The sequence below is a fragment of the Heliconius melpomene genome, chromosome 10 (assembly GCF_056956725.1).
Source record: "Heliconius melpomene rosina isolate 202511_hmr_F chromosome 10, ASM5695672v1, whole genome shotgun sequence".
Taxonomy (NCBI): Eukaryota; Metazoa; Arthropoda; class Insecta; order Lepidoptera; family Nymphalidae; genus Heliconius; species Heliconius melpomene.
The window spans coordinates 394496-411634 of record NC_140398.1 but is presented as its reverse complement, the minus strand read 5'-3'; the positions used below and the strand labels follow the sequence as shown (position 1 = coordinate 411634).

The following is a 17139-nucleotide window of genomic DNA, read 5'->3' as shown; positions in this document are numbered from 1 at the left end:
AATTTTCTATATTATATTTTGTCTAAATTAAATATTTTCGTTTATATTGACATTATAAAAATATATATTTAAAGTTTTACTTAATATTTATTTTACTTATATTTACAATAATTTATACGTGTTGAATATCTATAATTAATAATCCAATATTTACATAATTAGCTTCTATAATTTATGCTTTTTAAAACAATGACAAGGACAAAGAAAAACTTGGAATTAGAAAAAAAAAACTAAAAATAAATGTTGGATATTAGATATTCTATAAATTAGTTATTATGATACAATATTATTATTAATTAATGGTCTTATGGTTATGGTGGTGGTGGTTACTATAGTGGTGGACTAAATATGATCTGAATTTACCAAGCATTCTTCTTGCATCACGAAGAAGAAGATTATCTAATGGTAAGAGTTGTAACTTGTAACTGTAGAATTGTGTATGATAGGACTAAAAAAATGTTTGTACATTAAATATACCTTCTTCTTCTTTATCGCTCTTGATAGAGCGATCGTGGTCGTCATTTTAATGGTTGGTGGTGCGCCACACAGTCCGCCTTTCTACGCGGCTGTCTACCTGGTACTCTCGTAGAGGGCCATTGAGGGCAGCTTTCACTTGCGTGACCTGTTAACTTAAGTTCTTACATACATTTGTAGCTCATTTCAAACAAAATGACTATGGAGACGACGATTAATCTATACTAATATAATAAAGCGGAAGAGTTTGTTTGTTTGTTTGTTTGAACGCTAAGATTTCTGCATCTACTGGTTCGATTTACTTTGTTTTTGTTTTGTATGAAAGCTGCATTCTTCAGAAGTGCTATAGGCTATATAACATTACATTACACATACGAGTATGTACTAATAAATTAAAATACTTTCTAATTTGACATGCAATTTATTCTGCCATGTTAATAACAATCGTCGTTGCTAAGAAACGGTTTGCAAAGTTTGTTTGTTGTTTTAAGAAAACGTCACCCAAAAGGAACTTATATTTTGATATTCATCCTTATAAAAATAAATATAATAGTCACTTTTAGCATTTTATCTAGATTGAAATTATAGTTTACTGTATAACATTCTAATAAATAATTAAGGAGATGTCACTGATTCGTAATGACCTAGCCTTCGGGCGGCGTAGTATGAGTATGACCGACGCGAAAATATTCTTATAGTTCAAGCAGGCGTAGCCGCGTCCGGGTCCACTAGTATATAGATATAACGACGATGCGAAATTTTCCGTCTTATAACAAAACTTTTTTTTATGGTTGCCGATAAGAAATTGCATTTAGTGATAAGGCCGCCATTGCACATCTATGTCTTTAAATTAACTTTATTTTTTGTTTATTTTTTCTATCTGAATAAAATAATAAATAATATTAATAAAACTAAAAATCCAAGCAAAAGCAGTGTGTACTTATAAGCCTAATACGAAACTGAATATATGAAAAAATTGTTTGGGATCTTTACTGTGGAGGACGTCCTCTCTTGTAAGGTCTTGTAAGGTACGGGGAAGTAGCCCCGCCCGCATTCACCTTAGTCCGGCCTTGCTCATCATCGCCTTCTTAAACCTAATTAAGTAACGTATTAAATAATAATTAACTTAATTATCAGATTTAATAATTAAACGGAAACAGAAAATTATTGTTTATTAATTCAGAAATGTATTCGACTGCAGCCTACACCTCACATCAGGATCAGTCAATATTCTGCGGTGCAAACACACGGTACGTTTATTATATAATAATAATTGTAATTTTTTAAATTCACAAACGTATATGTATATAAACATACTTATGGGGTATGGCCTATCCCAAATGTTGATACCTGCCAGGATAACAGAGCATCTTTATTCATCTGTTTTCTACTTTCTTTATATTCTATACCGTTAGATATAGATCTAAGTGTCGAAAAACAATTTATACTAAAGGCTGCTTATACCGCCGCCGCTACCGCCTGTGTAGATAGAAGTTAAATAAAGATTTTTTTATTAAATAACACACTTTACAATCACGCTGTATCCACACAGAAAGCATTTGGTCTTAAGGCACAATGTTCCTTATTTTCCGCTGAATTTTAAAGTGTGTTGAGTGGCAGAATTCAACGCCGCTTTTTGCCCCGACACCAGATGGAAGAAATTATCGCCTTTCTCGGCAGTATTATTTGATTTATAATTTAAGGGCTCTTTACTTCAATATTGTTTATATTGAAATAGATGCTCAATCAAATTACCTAAAACGCCACTTACAGGTAGAATAATACCATGATCTGGCAACCATTGAATTTGTCAGAAGTCTGTCCTCCTTACACGCCTATCACAGCTTGTTCGACATTTGGCTATGTCTACCTCAGTCTCGTGGCGCAGATTTATGGAGGTTCTGTAGATACAAGGATACAAACGGAATATCACATTAAAGATGAAGAAACAGAAAAGCCCAGTGAATATGATTTTGTAGTGGTCGGCGCGGGAGCTGCTGGTTGTGTCGTTGCTAATCGACTCACAGATAATCCTAAATGGAAGGTAAGTTTAACTTGTTGCAATAGAAATACTATCTATGAGAACATCGTTGTGACAGTGTGTGACAGTTGTGCGTCGTGGTAGTGGATTTGATTCCTTCTTTGGAACATGAACATCTAGCAAGACAGCAACACACTGTGTCATGACACTAGGTAACATTTGATTACCCTCCTATGAGAAAAAGCGTGACAAAATATACTTTAGTTTTACATTTTACTCAGAGAATTCACGTTGGAGTGACACGCAAAGTTTCAACAAATTCACTAATTGAATGTAGACTTAAAGCATGAGTTATTAATAATTTATGTGAAGAATGTTAATTTTATTAATCAAATTGTTCATTTTATTTATATACCTAGTACCTTGTATAATACTTTGGTTAAATGAAAACAGTTACTTTTCTTGAATCTCGAGTAAAACTAATAAACATCCTTCACTCTCCTATCATTTGGAATAATAAATTCATAAAACAAAAACATTATGTTTAATAATTATATTTACGTAAATACAAATAAATGAATGAGTACAAAAATCATTATATTAGTAAACATATTTACGGTGCAAACCTTGCCTTTATTACAGCATAGATTGCCGCTGATATCACAGAATAAATTAAAATGTATTAATTTGCACGCATCGCATAAGTAAAAAAACCTTGGAAAAAGTACATAAATGTCGCAGATTAAAATAGGATAGGAATATTAAACCACAACCAGTAACCAGTATACTATTATATATAATTACTACGGAAGGTTACGTAAAAAGACGTATCACGAAGACTCCCCGTAGGGCTTGTGTAAGGAGGTCAATGACAGTGGACGAGGTGAAAGAGGTAAGCAAATACCGTAATGCTTGGTCCTCTGTTCTCTCCGGCTACCTCGCTAGGGATAATAAAGCGTGAAGTAAAAAAAATTACATTCAATATTTGTTGTCAAGATAAATTTCAACGTTTCTTTTTACGATATATAAAAATAACTAAGTACTTACTAATTCAAATACAACAAAATTCTAATTGGGCAATAACTTTTAACGATACTTTAATTGAAATATCGCTGCAAGTAAATTTCCTGTTGAATTCACGCTATAACACTTATCTTCGTGCTTGGCCTGCATAGTGTAAATAATCTCTATGTATAATATAAGGATAAAACAGTCAATTCTGTACATGAAAGATATAAAAAAAAAAATTAGTGCGTTTAATATATCGATTATAGGAGGTAAAAAACCACTTTGTTTGTTCGTCAATCACGTAAAAACTACCAAACAGAAGTTAATTACTTTTTGCATCGTGATAGTCTAGGGTCTGGAGGTACATTTTTTTGGATTTCATCCCAGTTTTCATTAAAGTTTTCTTAAAAAATTAAAAACCGAAAAATATAAATTAGTCTATAATTAAAAATCGAAAAAGATTAATTATAGTGACTCCTTAAGGCAAAAGTTAAAAAAAAATATAATATACTAGCGACCCTCTTGCGGCTTCGCCCGCTTTTACTACTGGATTATTTATATAATGTATGTTTGCAAAGCACTTAAGATAATGTGAAAATTAATTAAACCCTAATGCAACCCGCATTTTCGTAGTTTCAATAAGGATTTTCCAATTGTTTTACACAGCAAGGATTTTTTAGTAGGTACCGTAATTTTAAATCTGTGCTACTAATCTTTTCAAGTACTTATTAAAATATATTTAAATTACTATATTTAGATATTAACTATCTAACTATTAACTATCTCTATGACATTAAATAATACATTCAACTCGAATTATCCAATACGTGCAAACACATCTAAATCTTCGTTGCTATAAAGGCAGGCGGGTTTTTTTTTTCGAACTTGTGGTTAATGCTGAAGAGGGTATTCTGTCCCTGATGAAAAGCAAGCACTACGTGGCTGCCTGTGACGAAAATTAAATAGAATGCATTGGCCGGGAATTGAACCCGGGCTGCCCGCGCGGCAGGCGAGCATTCTACCACTGAACCACCGATGCGTGTAAGGCAGGCGGGCGCGGCGGACTCGCTTGTATAAGCATAACGTCGCGAGGCGCGTTTCGCAGCAAGGATTTTTTGATATTGTAACAACTTCTAAAGTACTTATTAAAATGAAAAACAAAAAAGACAGTTTTGATCTACATTAAATGGCTAACGTAACTAATATACTTATTTATATGCTGAGAGTAAGGGATAAGTGAAACTTGACTCGATACAGTTGATGTGTGAACGGCGTGATGTGTCAATAATTAAATACGTTTTTCTCTAAAACTATTCGCAATTTCGAAATAGTTTAAAAAGCAAATTTTATCTTCGTTTAACGTAGAAATTTAATAAAGTATTTTAAAGGATAAGGATTGATACCATTATGGAAAAATATCCCTCACAATAAAAAATATATTGAAATTACTATTTTTAGACAGAAAAATGATCACTACACGTTATTCTTAAAAGATACGAATATGCTCTCGCGAACTTTTTTGTAGATCTTATTAAGAGGAACAATACTCCAGTACATTTTTTTCATGTAGTACTTACCATTAGAGCAGCGCATGCGCCAAAGTGTCTCAACGGGTAGGACTTTGTACACATTTATCGTATTTATGTTAATTTACATAAGAATGTACAAATAATAAACTATATATAAACCTTCTACGAAAAACACTCGACTTAATGGTGAAGACCGCATTAAAATCCGTTGGGTGGTTTAGAAGAAGAGTTAAAAACAACAGACAGACACGAAAAGCGACTTTGTTTTATAAGATATAGGATAGGATATTCAAACGTTGTATGTTAAAAAAACATTAAAACATTAATGAAACATGAATGTATGTTAAAAAAACATTAATGATTTTTCCAAAATTGGTGATGTTCATAATATTAATACCAGGAACAGGTTTAATCTTAGTGCACCTGTGACTCGATTACATCGAATCCGTAATTATTTTATGGGAGAATGTTTGCGCTTTTACTTTTACTATAGGATCGCAGACAACGTCAGAGAATTTTCTATATCACGACTTAAAAAAAATGTGAAAAGACGTTTGTTTGTTAAAGGATATTACCAAATTAATGATTTTATAAATGATAACACGCCTTGGGAATGAAATGCTCGCTCAAGTCTGTTTCAAACGTATCATTGTCACAAATAATTAAATGTATATTTATATAAAATTGATTTAATAACAAAAGTCCCGCTGAGTTTCTTGCGCCGATTCTTAACTGAACTTTACTGAACTGATGGTAAGTTATTTGACGTTCAAAAAAAATGAAGCATGTAACTTCTTATTTTGAATAAAATTATTTGACTGTTTATTTTGAACGTTTTACCTCCACTATAGCTAAAATAATTCGAATTAAAAAAAATAGCAAAAAATAATCTCAAAATCAAAATAATAATCGCTTATAATAATTCAATTCATTCTGCATCGTAGTAATGCAAAGGCCGTTAAGGAGTGCGTAGCACACATGTCTAAAAATAAGGAGCATGTCATAAGTTGCTACGAGGAACTCATCTTGTTTCACGGTCCTCACTATCGGATCCCTCGTGTTCTAGACAAGAGCTAAGGTAATTCTAGACCCTATCGATTGTACCCATGGAATTTTATTATTAATAGAAGGTCAAATTCTTTAGTGTACTCGCGAGTACTTTTATCGTGAGAAAATTCTATTACGAATACCCGCCCGAGTGGGGGCTCGAGCGAGTTATGTGGGACTCGCGGACTAGCAGATGTAGGCCGTCCGATTACCCACTAAAATCTAAAGGTGCTCCTTTTCGACCGCCACTGCCTGCGGGACAGGGGGACTAGTCTTCCGTGCAACACGGTGGCGTTAGCCTGCAGGACACGGAGTCAAAGGTGGTTTGGTCATCCTCGACGGCCTGTACAGATTAAAGTGCGGGGGCAACCTGTGCCTGCCTTCTCGGTCCAGGTTAGTAGGCGATTAGCTTCCCCAATCTAATCGGCTCATTAGGGAGGAAGGTCGTGTGCACTCCTCCGGCGTCTCGGTCTCTTGTGTTGGATGGCGAATTCAGCAAAAGCCCTAGCGCCCGTTCCGCCCTCTCCTTCTCAAGCACCACTGATAACGCTCGCAGAAGGATGAAGATGATGAAAATTATCAAATCATTTAAACTTAAATTTAATTAACTTAGTGACAAGTATTATATTTTGTCAGGTATTACTCCTAGAGGCCGGTCCTGAACAACCAGACGTGACTTATGTACCGGGTCTATCAACTGCACTTCTGGGATCTAACATAGACTGGGCTTATACTACAGAGCCCAATGGGAAGAGCTGTCTTGCTCATCCCGGAGGCAGGTGTCCTTGGCCCAGGTATTTTTCCAAATACTATACCTATATTTTCAATTTGACTTTTCTTGTTTCACTGTATTCCGCATATACCAGGATAGAAAGGAAAAACATAGTGTTAAGATCTTCCGTTTCCTATGCACCGCTCAATTTTCTAGTCATTGCCGTGCTCTGTCTTCTTACCAGAGGGAGGAAATTAAAAAAAAGCTTTTAAATAGGTCAGACGCTGTTCCACTGCATCACGATGGCCCCAGTAAATAACTATGTAAATAGTACTACAGGTACAGTTGAGTGCATCGGAAGTATGAAAGATACTTATTGTTTTGAGTATATTTTATACTTCCAAACCTCAAAACTAAATTATGTTTACAATTGAAACCAGTACTTCTTGAAATTTGCGTATTTAACAAACCTCGTTTTCGCTTTAGTATATACATTTTCATACGTATATAACTAGTATAAATATAAAAACATTTTTAATATTTACGGACATATCTACATAAATTAAATACCATTTCAGAGGAAAAGTGATGGGAGGTTCCAGTTCAATCAACTCAATGGCGTATATTAGGGGTAACAGAGTGGACTATGACGGCTGGGCAGCGATGGGTAACAAAGGCTGGAGTTATGAGGAAGTTAGTTATATATATATTAAAATAATTGATATTGTTATTGCTTTTGACATTTGAAAATATTATTTTACTCTAAAGATAGAAAAATATTTTTAGAAAACGTATAAAAATTTTAACGTAGCAGGACTGAATTCACGCCTCTTGGAAACCGTCCAAGCGCTCTAATTCCAAGTCGTTACTGCTTTTTATGACAGGGATTGCAATAGAGAATCCAGTGTAAATCCACTCAGTTACCCACGTAGTAATTTACTCCCCGTATGGAAATCGAACTGTCAACCATCGCATGTGACGCTGTGCCGCTGCCCCACAATGGCCTCATTTTAATTATATGTAATGTTTTTTTAGTTAAAACAATTTCCTAAATTTTTAACAGGTTCTTCCATTTTTCAAAAAGTCAGAACGAAATTTAAACATAGAGGCTCTAGATCTAAAATACCACGGCGTCAGTGGAGAACAATATGTATCCAGATATCCTTACATCGATAAACCCTCACTTATGTTGACTGACGCTTTTAACCAAGGAGGATTGCCTTTAAATGATTATAATGCCCGATATCAAGAAGGCACAATGCAAGCCCAAGCTATCTCTTTCAATGGCGAAAGGGTATCTACAAACACAGCTTTCATACAACCAATAAGATATAAGAGAAAAAATCTTTACGTCGAAATCAATTCTGAAGCCACGAAAATATTAATTGATAAAAACAAAAACGCCTATGGTATTATTTATGTAAAAGATGGTAAAAAATATACAGTTTACGCTAAAAAAGAAATAATTGTGAGTGCTGGATCGATAAATTCACCTAAACTATTAATGCTATCGGGAATTGGTCCGAAAAGACATTTGGAAGATTTAGGTATACCTGTTATAAAAGATTTGGCAGTCGGAGAAAATTTACACGATCATGTCACTTTCAATGGAATTATAGTAGCTTTACCAAATAAAACATCGACTACAGTGAGTCAAGAGGAAATTTTACAAACAGTACAAGATTACGCCAGAATGTATATTAAAAAAGGACCGTTGTCAGGTAACGGACCGGTTAATTCATTGTCGTTTCTCAAAACGGAACGTGATTTGATTGCACCAGACGTACAGTACCAAGTCGATCATACACCGAATTGGAGAGAATTTATAGAAGATCCAATAACGGCAGAAACGGTTTCTATATTACCAACTAGTTTTTATGATGGTGTTATACCTAGGACTATGAACTTGGTGCCCAAAAGTCGTGGGGTGCTTTTATTAAACGCATCAAATCCAGCTGGACCCCCATTACTATATCCAAATTATTTTGGTGATGAGAGGGATTTTATACCTTTGTTAAGAGGTGTTAAGTTTTTACTATCGTTGGAAGAAACGGAAGCTTTTAGATCGAATGGAGCGTATTTCGTAAGAGAGCCTCTACCCGCTTGTAAACATTATCTTTGGGGTACCGAGGAATATTATATTTGTTTGGCCAAAGCTTATACTTCTACTACATATCATCCTGTCGGTACATGTAAAATGGGTCCTGAATTTGATGAAAAGGCAGTTTTAGATAATGAATTAAGGGTGTATGGTATTTGTAACTTAAGAGTGATCGATTCCTCTATAATGCCAGTCATTGTTCGAGGAAATACTAATGCGCCTTCTATTATGATTGGAGAACGTGGTGTTGATTTTGTTATTAAGTATTGGCGACGCCATAAGGAGTCCAAAACACAAGTCTAGGCTGACTGTGCAATTTACTAAATATTATAATATAATAAGCAGTAGTAATTTTCGATGTTGTAGAAACCTAGTAGCAAATCAATGCAGTCTGATAATAAAATTATTTGTTATAACGAAAATAAAATAATTTTAAAATATAAAAATATATAATTGTTTTCCTTATTTCGGACTTATTCTGTTTTATTACTTTTGTACATGCTAATGTTTGTAACTGTAATACTTTTACTTTTCGTTCACAGTTATCTTGACTAAAGTACAAAGTTTGTTAATTGAGGTGCAGTATTAGAGTGCAGAGACGACACATACACTATATTACTACTACTACTATTTACTAATATTAGTACTAAGTCTGTTAAAGTTCAAATTTTAGTTTCAAAAAAAAAACTTCCCCAAAGTCAACTCTGGGATCGTAAAAGATCTCTTTTTGTCCCCTTAAATATGATGAAATGTAGCAAAAAGCCAACGGCACGCGGTGTTCCCAGGCGGTCACCCATCCAAGTACTGACCGCGCCCGACGTTGCTTAACTTCGGTGATCGGACGAGAACCGGTGTGTTCAACGTGGTATGGACGTTGGCAATATTCTTATAGTAAATAATGAAATAGATGAAGCAAAGTAAAATTTAAATTTAAAATTAGTAAACTTAAGTCTACTTTTACTTGCGACTTTACTGGTGTGATTAACTTGAACTATAGCGGCCTATAATGTTTCTTGATATTTATGAAATAAGCAAGACTTGATATCTATCAATAAATATGATAGTTAACAATTATACATTTTATACTGTAACACTGTTACAAAGAAAATATTTAAAAAAAAAATGTGGGTAAAATATATTTATAAAAATATATTTGGGTTCCCACAATAGTTGCAAACATAAATCGGTGTAATGTAAGTATACTATGTCTAATCTTATTAACAGTCAATGAAACAATATATTTGTAAATACCTACATATATCACTACACATATTCACTTTTATAAATGCAAACATTTCACATAACCAATAAGTAAAGTAAAGTAAGTAACATTATTATTACATTAGTTACTTAAATGTTTACTTACATAGGTTAGATAAAGCTTAATATCAGCATTACAGGTACTACAAAAAGTTATATCTATTATATTTTAACTGAATTTAAATAACTGTTTGACTAAAAAAATAATTAAATAAATTTATTATGTGTATGTACTTGTACTCCTTGAGCGACAGACATCTCTTACTAAATGACTGTACTTAGCACTGACATGCCACCGGCTAGATGGCGTTATAACCGTTAATAAACGCCATCTGGTTAAGATTTTTATATTATTTCAGCCTCACGTATCACACATATAGCATGAGGCACTAGGCACTATGCTATGCAGAGGGAACTTGGGTAAGTAAAGGTTACACTTTAGTTTTCCATTTCCCGGCGAATTTTTAAGCATTGCGTGTGCTGCTCAGGCAGAATCGAACCCACTATTATCGCGTTTATAGTCGCTCGCTTATGTGACCCTGCGCCATGACGACGTTTAGATAATAACCTGGGAACTTACTATTAAGACACTCCATTTGTCGCGGAACTCAACGCAGCGCTTTGCCTTGTCACCAGAGGGATGAAATATAAATATTAAAAATTTCTTACACTTGTGAGTTGAGGGGCACAAGGAGATACTATCTAAATCTATTTAATTCTTTTTATTGGATTTAAGATAAGTAGATACAGAAAATAAAAGGTAATATTGTTAAGAGATTACAATTTATACCTCATATGTACGTCATCATATGTTCGTCACCTCGTATGTGTCATAGTACCTACGTTATTAATGATCTGAAACTAATAAAAAAATTATTATACAACAGAAAGAGAATTTTCCATATTGAACCAGAAATTTCTGAGATTAGCACGTTCAACTAAACAAAATGTTCGTAAATCTATATAACATTAAATACGTGAAGCAAAAACTTTGTAGTTTGTACCCTTTTTATGAAAATTGGGCGGAATGAGGAGTTATAGTTTAGGCAAAGTAAGAAGCCTAATAGTATTAGTCGGCTATTATTTGATAAAAAATTCAATTATAAGATAAAAAGCGACAATAAACTAATGTAATATTCTTCAAAGGCAATTGATAAATAATTTGGAACGATTTCACAACGCCTCCGTGGCGCAATTGGCTAGCGCGTTCGGCTGTTAACCGAAAGGTTGGTGGTTCGAGCCCACCCGGGGGCGGGTTACTTTTTAGATAACTTTTATATTTTTGTGGACAGCTAATAAAATAACAAATCAATTATATATAAATAGCAGATACGAAAATACTGATCTTAATCAATATTTTCCTCTTTATTTTTTTGAATCTAAAAGGCAAAAAGAATAATCCATTTATATATATTTTTATATAAAAATGAATAATAAAAAATGTATAACAGAATATGTACTTTACTTTACTCATAAAAAATTATATACCTAGTAACAGATATAATTATTCATTCAAATTTTTATACAAACATTTGACTTGAACATTCAACTCCCGTATGGTCTAGTGGCTAGGATACCTGGCTTTCACCCAGGAGGCTCGGGTTCGATTCCCGGTACGGGAAAATAGATTTTGGCCTTTTTGTTTTGGAGATTATTGTGATATATTTTTCCTAAATTTGTTTAAAATCTTCAGTGTACAAAAATATATTTTTTAATTCACTTTGCATTTTGTGGTATTTCCAAAGAAGGTATGAAGTAACAACATTTGCTGCACTTTGAAATCAAATAAATAATTTATATAATAAGTACTTCCATGTTGTAATTTGATTGAAAAAATGCTACAATTGTTCAATCATCATTATGCACCAATATTACATAAATAAACCAAATCAGCCTCACGCTGTATCCCGCACACAGCAGGGTAGGCAGAGGGAACCTAGTGTTAAGACACTCTCGTTTCCCACAATATTACATAAAGATTGTTATAAATAAAATATAGCATAATAAAAGTAATTTGTAAAGAGAACAATATGCTGAGATATTTATTTACTTACTTGAATGTTTGATAATGCTTTTGAAAATTGAATTGATACCTAAAAAAGAAAATAAATAACATTTATATTATTATAAATAATATATTATTATGTATAGTAAAATACAAGATTAATTTATCTTTTGTACATCCTGCCATTTAACATCATATTATATTATTTAAATTTCAAGAAATTATTTAAAAAGTACTAATTTCTGAATCATTTCAAAAACTAAAATTTAATTCATTAATATTAATTTCTTAATTATTAAAAACAATTGAATTTAATTACATATTTGACACATATCTATCATGAAATTAAATAATAACAAAAATTATATAAAGCATCACTAATACGAAAAAAAAACCCAAAAAAATTGTCAGAAGTGGGATTCGAACCCACGCCCTCAGAGAGGACCAGAACAGCTCAACCTACTGAGTAGGCAAGGTTAACCTTGAGTCTGGCGCCTTAGACCGCTCGGCCATCCTGACATATGCGAAAATTGGTAAAATAGTAAATTACATACTACAGTATGTGAATTATTAATATTTTTATACCTTATTGTAACTATAATACATCGTATATTGATACTAATTATATTTTATTATGTAACAATAGATAATAGTGTTAATGCAGTGATATTTTTTCAATAATTTCTGCGCAATAATCTATTTTAAGTAACTGATGATAAAAATTAATAATTTCTAAAAGTTATTATAAAATTAAATGTCAAAAATGTATCTCGAATCAATTTACATTATGTATTATCATATAAAGAAAATGATGACATCTATAAAGAAAAATTACTAATAAGTACTTACTTATATTCATATAGATAAGATTTAGTTATCAATTCTAAATATAGATGGCACTAAATAGAGATAGATGGAAAGGATGAAATATAAAATATTTTGAACCTTTTGAACTTTGAACTACACAGAACACATTACTATTAGCACTTTTCAAGTTATTAAGTTTTAATAGAAGTAAAGACTAAGAAACTAAAGAAGTAGCATGCACTTTCAAATTTTACTTAATAAACAAACATAAAAATGTTTAATAATTCTTTATTTATAGTATCAACTTACTATTTTACTAACTAAACAGTAAAAACGTAATATATATATTTTTTATCTGATTTAAATATGGAAATTGGAATTAGAATTCAAAATGGACAAAAGATAATCAAATATTTTTAGATAGGTATATAATATTTTTAACGCATTTGGTAATATTGCCAGTATTAAAAGACTTAAAATATTTCCTTAGAAAATCTTTTACGATTACTTTTTTCATTCATTTTTTAAATGAGGAAAAATAAAAAAAAACCTAAAGTTTGTATACAATATTAAACTTTTATTGATTTTCTGTGACGTTTGGTTACATAGAAATTATAATCTATTTATATTTATATATATTTTATATTCTTTGGTATAAACATACGTCAAATCTAGTATATGTTCCTTGTGTCAAACAAAAGTAGTTTAAGGTTATTTCACTTTGTTTACAAGCAAAACTTTCCTTGTAAACCTGGCACCACCAGGCAAAACCAATCTAAATAGGCAGGCAAAATAAATCATGGAAGTGGGAATAAAAATAAAAGAAGACATGAAGAAACTTGGATGCAGCTGCGACAAAAAGATAGCACTCGCTTACCATTTGTACATTTATTTAGTTGATGGAAAACTAATGTACGATACTGAATATTGCTATAATAAGGACATTGATGTTTTATACGTAGTAGCGAGGCCGAGTAAAACCGAAAAAATAAATATCTACGTTCCAACACCCACTTGTTTGGACGTTAGTATGAAATTTGTAAATATGTTACAAGAGAATTTATGTACTGTTGAGACGGGGCCTGGTATAACTTTAGCATTTATCGAAAGTGATTTTACTATAGTCTTGTATACATTTACCAAAGGCCTCGCTGAACGTCAATCTACAGAGAAAGTTTCACAAATAAGGCAGAAAGAGGAAAGGCGGTCTTTTATAAATAGCGAACTTAAAAAGAAAAAAAACGAAATTTTAAATGACGCTCTCAATGGTGGATTTGTGGACGACGATACATGTCAAGTGTTAGATTGATTACTGTATAAAAATATACCATTATTTATAAAAGTGTAGGTAATAATATCTGTAAATAAAGTTTTTTAATATTTTTAAAATTTTATTCCATTAATATTTTTAATTTTTTTTTGTACTGTTTATTATATATGTTATTAAACGTTATATTCAAACATAGCAGGGTAGGGGTAGAGGGAACTTAGAAAACCTCTATTCCCTAGGCACAATTAAATTTTCAACACATAGTTTGTTGAGTGGTGGAACTCGAGATAATGTAAAAATACAATCATTTCCACAAGTTGAACCTGTAACCATTATGTTTATAGTCCGAGGCTATCCCAACTTCTGCTTACTTGCTTATCATATAATTATCCTATCTAAATATTAAAAAAAAAATTAATATATCATTTATAAGCAAATTTTAATAGATTGAGATATTTTCATGTATGTTATAGTGGGTCAGCTGTATAAAGTAAATAGTACATTCAAATTGAATATATTCTATATACAAATAGACTCCAAGCAACATTTTAGCATAAACATGTTGCTAACACTGGCTCGGAACTCGGAAGGCAGTTCTCGGTAGGCAAGATTCATGACATTTAATTGATATTCATTTTTTTTTCATCAGCCTGTCGCCGTCCACTGCTGAACGTAGGCCTCCCTCATCAAGCGCCAACCATATTCATATTTCATATAATCTTCATTTCATACATTTTAATTATTTATATATTTAAGAACAGTGTAATAGAATTTGTTAGTATTGTTTTTACAGTAAATTTATCTTTAATTTGTTAAAATACGTCAGACTTAAAATAAATATGTGACATATAAATCCAAAATAAGCCAGATGGAAAAACAACACGATTTTATATTATTTATAATTTATTTATAAATTATATTAGACATGGTACACATATCCACTTTACATAATACACTTTGGGTGGTGGGGTACAAAGTTAGAAAATAATCTATTAAAAATATCACTCAGTTGTAATAGAGACAATGTTGCCAGTTTTTATAACAAAAGTAAACCTAATTGATACATAAAATGAAGAAAACCTGAATAATGGACATTACTGGTCATTGCTTTCTATAAAGGTTTATTTCCTTAATGCTATATCCCGCATATAGCCGGGTAGGCAGATTGAACTTAGTTTTAAGACATTCTGTTTCCCAAGCACCATGGATATTTTGAAACATTGCTAGTTGCAGTGGTGGAATTCAACGCTACGCCTTATTTTGTAACCAGATTCCCCCGAGTGGATATTGAACCCACAACCGTCGTGTTTACAGACACTGTAACGCTACGACACGACGGCTTCAGACAGAAAAAGATATTAATATTATTATAAATAAACAGCTTGATTACAAAATCTATAATATTCTCAGTCAATATATTTATTTTACAAAAAGTATATTTTATGCTTAGCGATACAGACTTATCATGTATTTTATATATTATTCTTAATTTATTAGCCACTAACCTTAATATTATTGTTTTATAAGTTGACCATAAAAATAAATTGCTTAGTTAATTAAACTTAGAAAAATAATGTCTTTCATATGAAAATGATTTGGAGCTAAATTGGCATTTGAAGTACCTTTATGATAACTAAACTGAAAAATATCTAACATTTCAATTTCTTTATTTCTACTATATTTTTTACCATTATTTTTATGGTCATTAATAAAAATAAGTGAAATTAAGTAAAGAGATTCTTACACTATTTACAGGATTTCACTCGAAAAAAGTTTTTATAAATAAATATACAATTAGAGTAAATTAGAGTATAAGTATAAAATATTGTCTTTTCAAATTGTCACTAGTCACTACAGATTTTAAACACAATGTGAGCACTTTTTTATTATAATATATTCTTATTGGTTTTTATACAGCGGCCTCTAAAGCAAATTTCTGTTTCGTGAGATACCTCAGTTGACATAGACGTGCTGACAACGTTAGCTGGATTCATGAAGCTAGATACGGATGAAGTTTCGACTTTAACAGATTTCTCAGTTACAATTTCTTTCTTAAATATATTCTGAATTTCAGCGTCCGTAACGTTTTCATCATTATCATTATCATTTACCGTTTCAGCTGTGAATTCGTCTGGTATAAACGTAGATTCAGTTGTAGCTTTCAATTTGTTGACTTCACTTTCTAATTCATTTTTGTTTATAGATGTAGTGTCTAAGAACTTTGTAGTTTTGTTTTTAATATCTTTATTTTGAGAAGATTCTCCAAACAGGTAATCCATGAAGCTGAGTCCATCTGATCGATCTATATTAGCATGAGTCGGTTCAGTCATCTCAGTGTAATAAACGCTGTCATCCAATGTTGGATCTGGGGATCCTGTTCCTAAGTCCATATCACCAGGGTTTATTTTTTCAGTTGTCCTAATTGTTTTGATTTCTGATGTAGTTGTTGGTAAGGTTTCTTTTTCTTTAAGAGCTTGCGAAACATTCTCAGCAGCAGATATTTTAGGTATTTCAAAATTTGGTATGACGTCGACTTGATCGTCGTCATCATCTGCTTCGAAGAAATCTTTTAAGAATTGATAGTTTGGTTTGTAAGTTGTTACCACTATTTTCGTATTTCCTTTTCCTGTTTTTTCTAAAGTTCCCTTAAGTACTGTTTCTCCAAGCCTATTCACAACATTTGAATAATACTGCGACTCAGCTACTTCAATCTCTTCGGACGTTGACGTTGGTCGCACTTTTCTGACTCGTTTCCAAAAACCGCGGCGGCGGTTAGGCTGCGTAGTCACCTCCTAAAAAAATATATATGTATCATTATATAATATTTGAGTTATTTGATACAACATTTTAACTAAGTATTACAGTTTCAAGTAAACTTAAATTATTTTTTTTAGCTAGTGACTAAAGGATTGAGCTTGATAGCGCCATATTGAAGGTTCCTGCTT

At 32.0% G+C, this 17139-nt stretch overlaps 3 protein-coding genes and 4 non-coding genes across 7 annotated transcripts in view; 4 read left to right on the top strand and 3 right to left on the bottom strand.

The window, feature by feature from the left end:
• Nucleotides 1-1629: 1629 nt before the first annotated feature.
• LOC146535029 (glucose dehydrogenase [FAD, quinone]-like) lies at nucleotides 1630-9324 on the top strand. The gene is made up of 5 exons (XM_085191387.1): nucleotides 1630-1724; nucleotides 2248-2518; nucleotides 6676-6833; nucleotides 7330-7444; nucleotides 7815-9324. Exons 2-5 carry the CDS (start codon nucleotides 2261-2263, stop codon nucleotides 9153-9155), a joined length of 1872 nt encoding a protein of 623 aa, XP_085047513.1. The 5' UTR covers nucleotides 1630-1724; nucleotides 2248-2260; the 3' UTR covers nucleotides 9156-9324.
• A 288-nt stretch (nucleotides 9325-9612) lies between these two features.
• LOC146535028 (5S ribosomal RNA) lies at nucleotides 9613-9731 on the bottom strand. Its single transcript, XR_014878384.1, has one exon. It is a non-coding gene; the product is annotated as a 5S ribosomal RNA (ribosomal RNA).
• A 1561-nt stretch (nucleotides 9732-11292) lies between these two features.
• TRNAN-GUU (transfer RNA asparagine (anticodon GUU)) lies at nucleotides 11293-11366 on the top strand. Its single transcript has one exon. It is a non-coding gene; the product is annotated as a tRNA-Asn (tRNA).
• A 296-nt stretch (nucleotides 11367-11662) lies between these two features.
• On the top strand, nucleotides 11663-11734 carry TRNAE-UUC (transfer RNA glutamic acid (anticodon UUC)). Its single transcript has one exon. It is a non-coding gene; the product is annotated as a tRNA-Glu (tRNA).
• Nucleotides 11735-12522: 788 nt separating this feature from the next.
• Nucleotides 12523-12636, bottom strand: TRNAL-CAA (transfer RNA leucine (anticodon CAA)). Its single transcript has 2 exons — nucleotides 12599-12636; nucleotides 12523-12567 (listed from the first exon to the last, which is right to left on the bottom strand). It is a non-coding gene; the product is annotated as a tRNA-Leu (tRNA).
• A 931-nt stretch (nucleotides 12637-13567) lies between these two features.
• On the top strand, nucleotides 13568-15047 carry LOC146535024 (uncharacterized). The gene has a single exon (XM_085190993.1). It carries the CDS (start codon nucleotides 13724-13726, stop codon nucleotides 14231-14233), a length of 510 nt encoding a protein of 169 aa, XP_085047119.1. The 5' UTR covers nucleotides 13568-13723; the 3' UTR covers nucleotides 14234-15047.
• Nucleotides 15048-15079: 32 nt separating this feature from the next.
• LOC146535020 (uncharacterized) overlaps nucleotides 15080-17139 on the bottom strand; it is a 32037-nt gene continuing 29977 nt past the window's right edge. Inside the window, exon 3 of the mRNA XM_085190992.1 lies at nucleotides 15080-16986. Coding sequence (XP_085047118.1) covers nucleotides 16081-16986 — 906 coding nt within the window. The 3' untranslated portion in view covers nucleotides 15080-16080. The remainder of the gene's footprint in view (nucleotides 16987-17139) is intronic.

Coding starts and splice junctions, on each gene's coding strand:
- LOC146535029 (XM_085191387.1), top strand. CDS start 2,261: ATGATCTGGCAACCATTGAATTTGTCAGAAGTCTGTCCTCCTTACACG. Junction 2,519..6,675: donor CAGATAATCCTAAATGGAAG/GTAAGTTTAACT, acceptor ATATTTTGTCAG/GTATTACTCCTAGAGGCCGG. Junction 6,834..7,329: donor GGCAGGTGTCCTTGGCCCAG/GTATTTTTCCAA, acceptor ATACCATTTCAG/AGGAAAAGTGATGGGAGGTT.
- LOC146535024 (XM_085190993.1), top strand. CDS start 13,724: ATGGAAGTGGGAATAAAAATAAAAGAAGACATGAAGAAACTTGGATGC.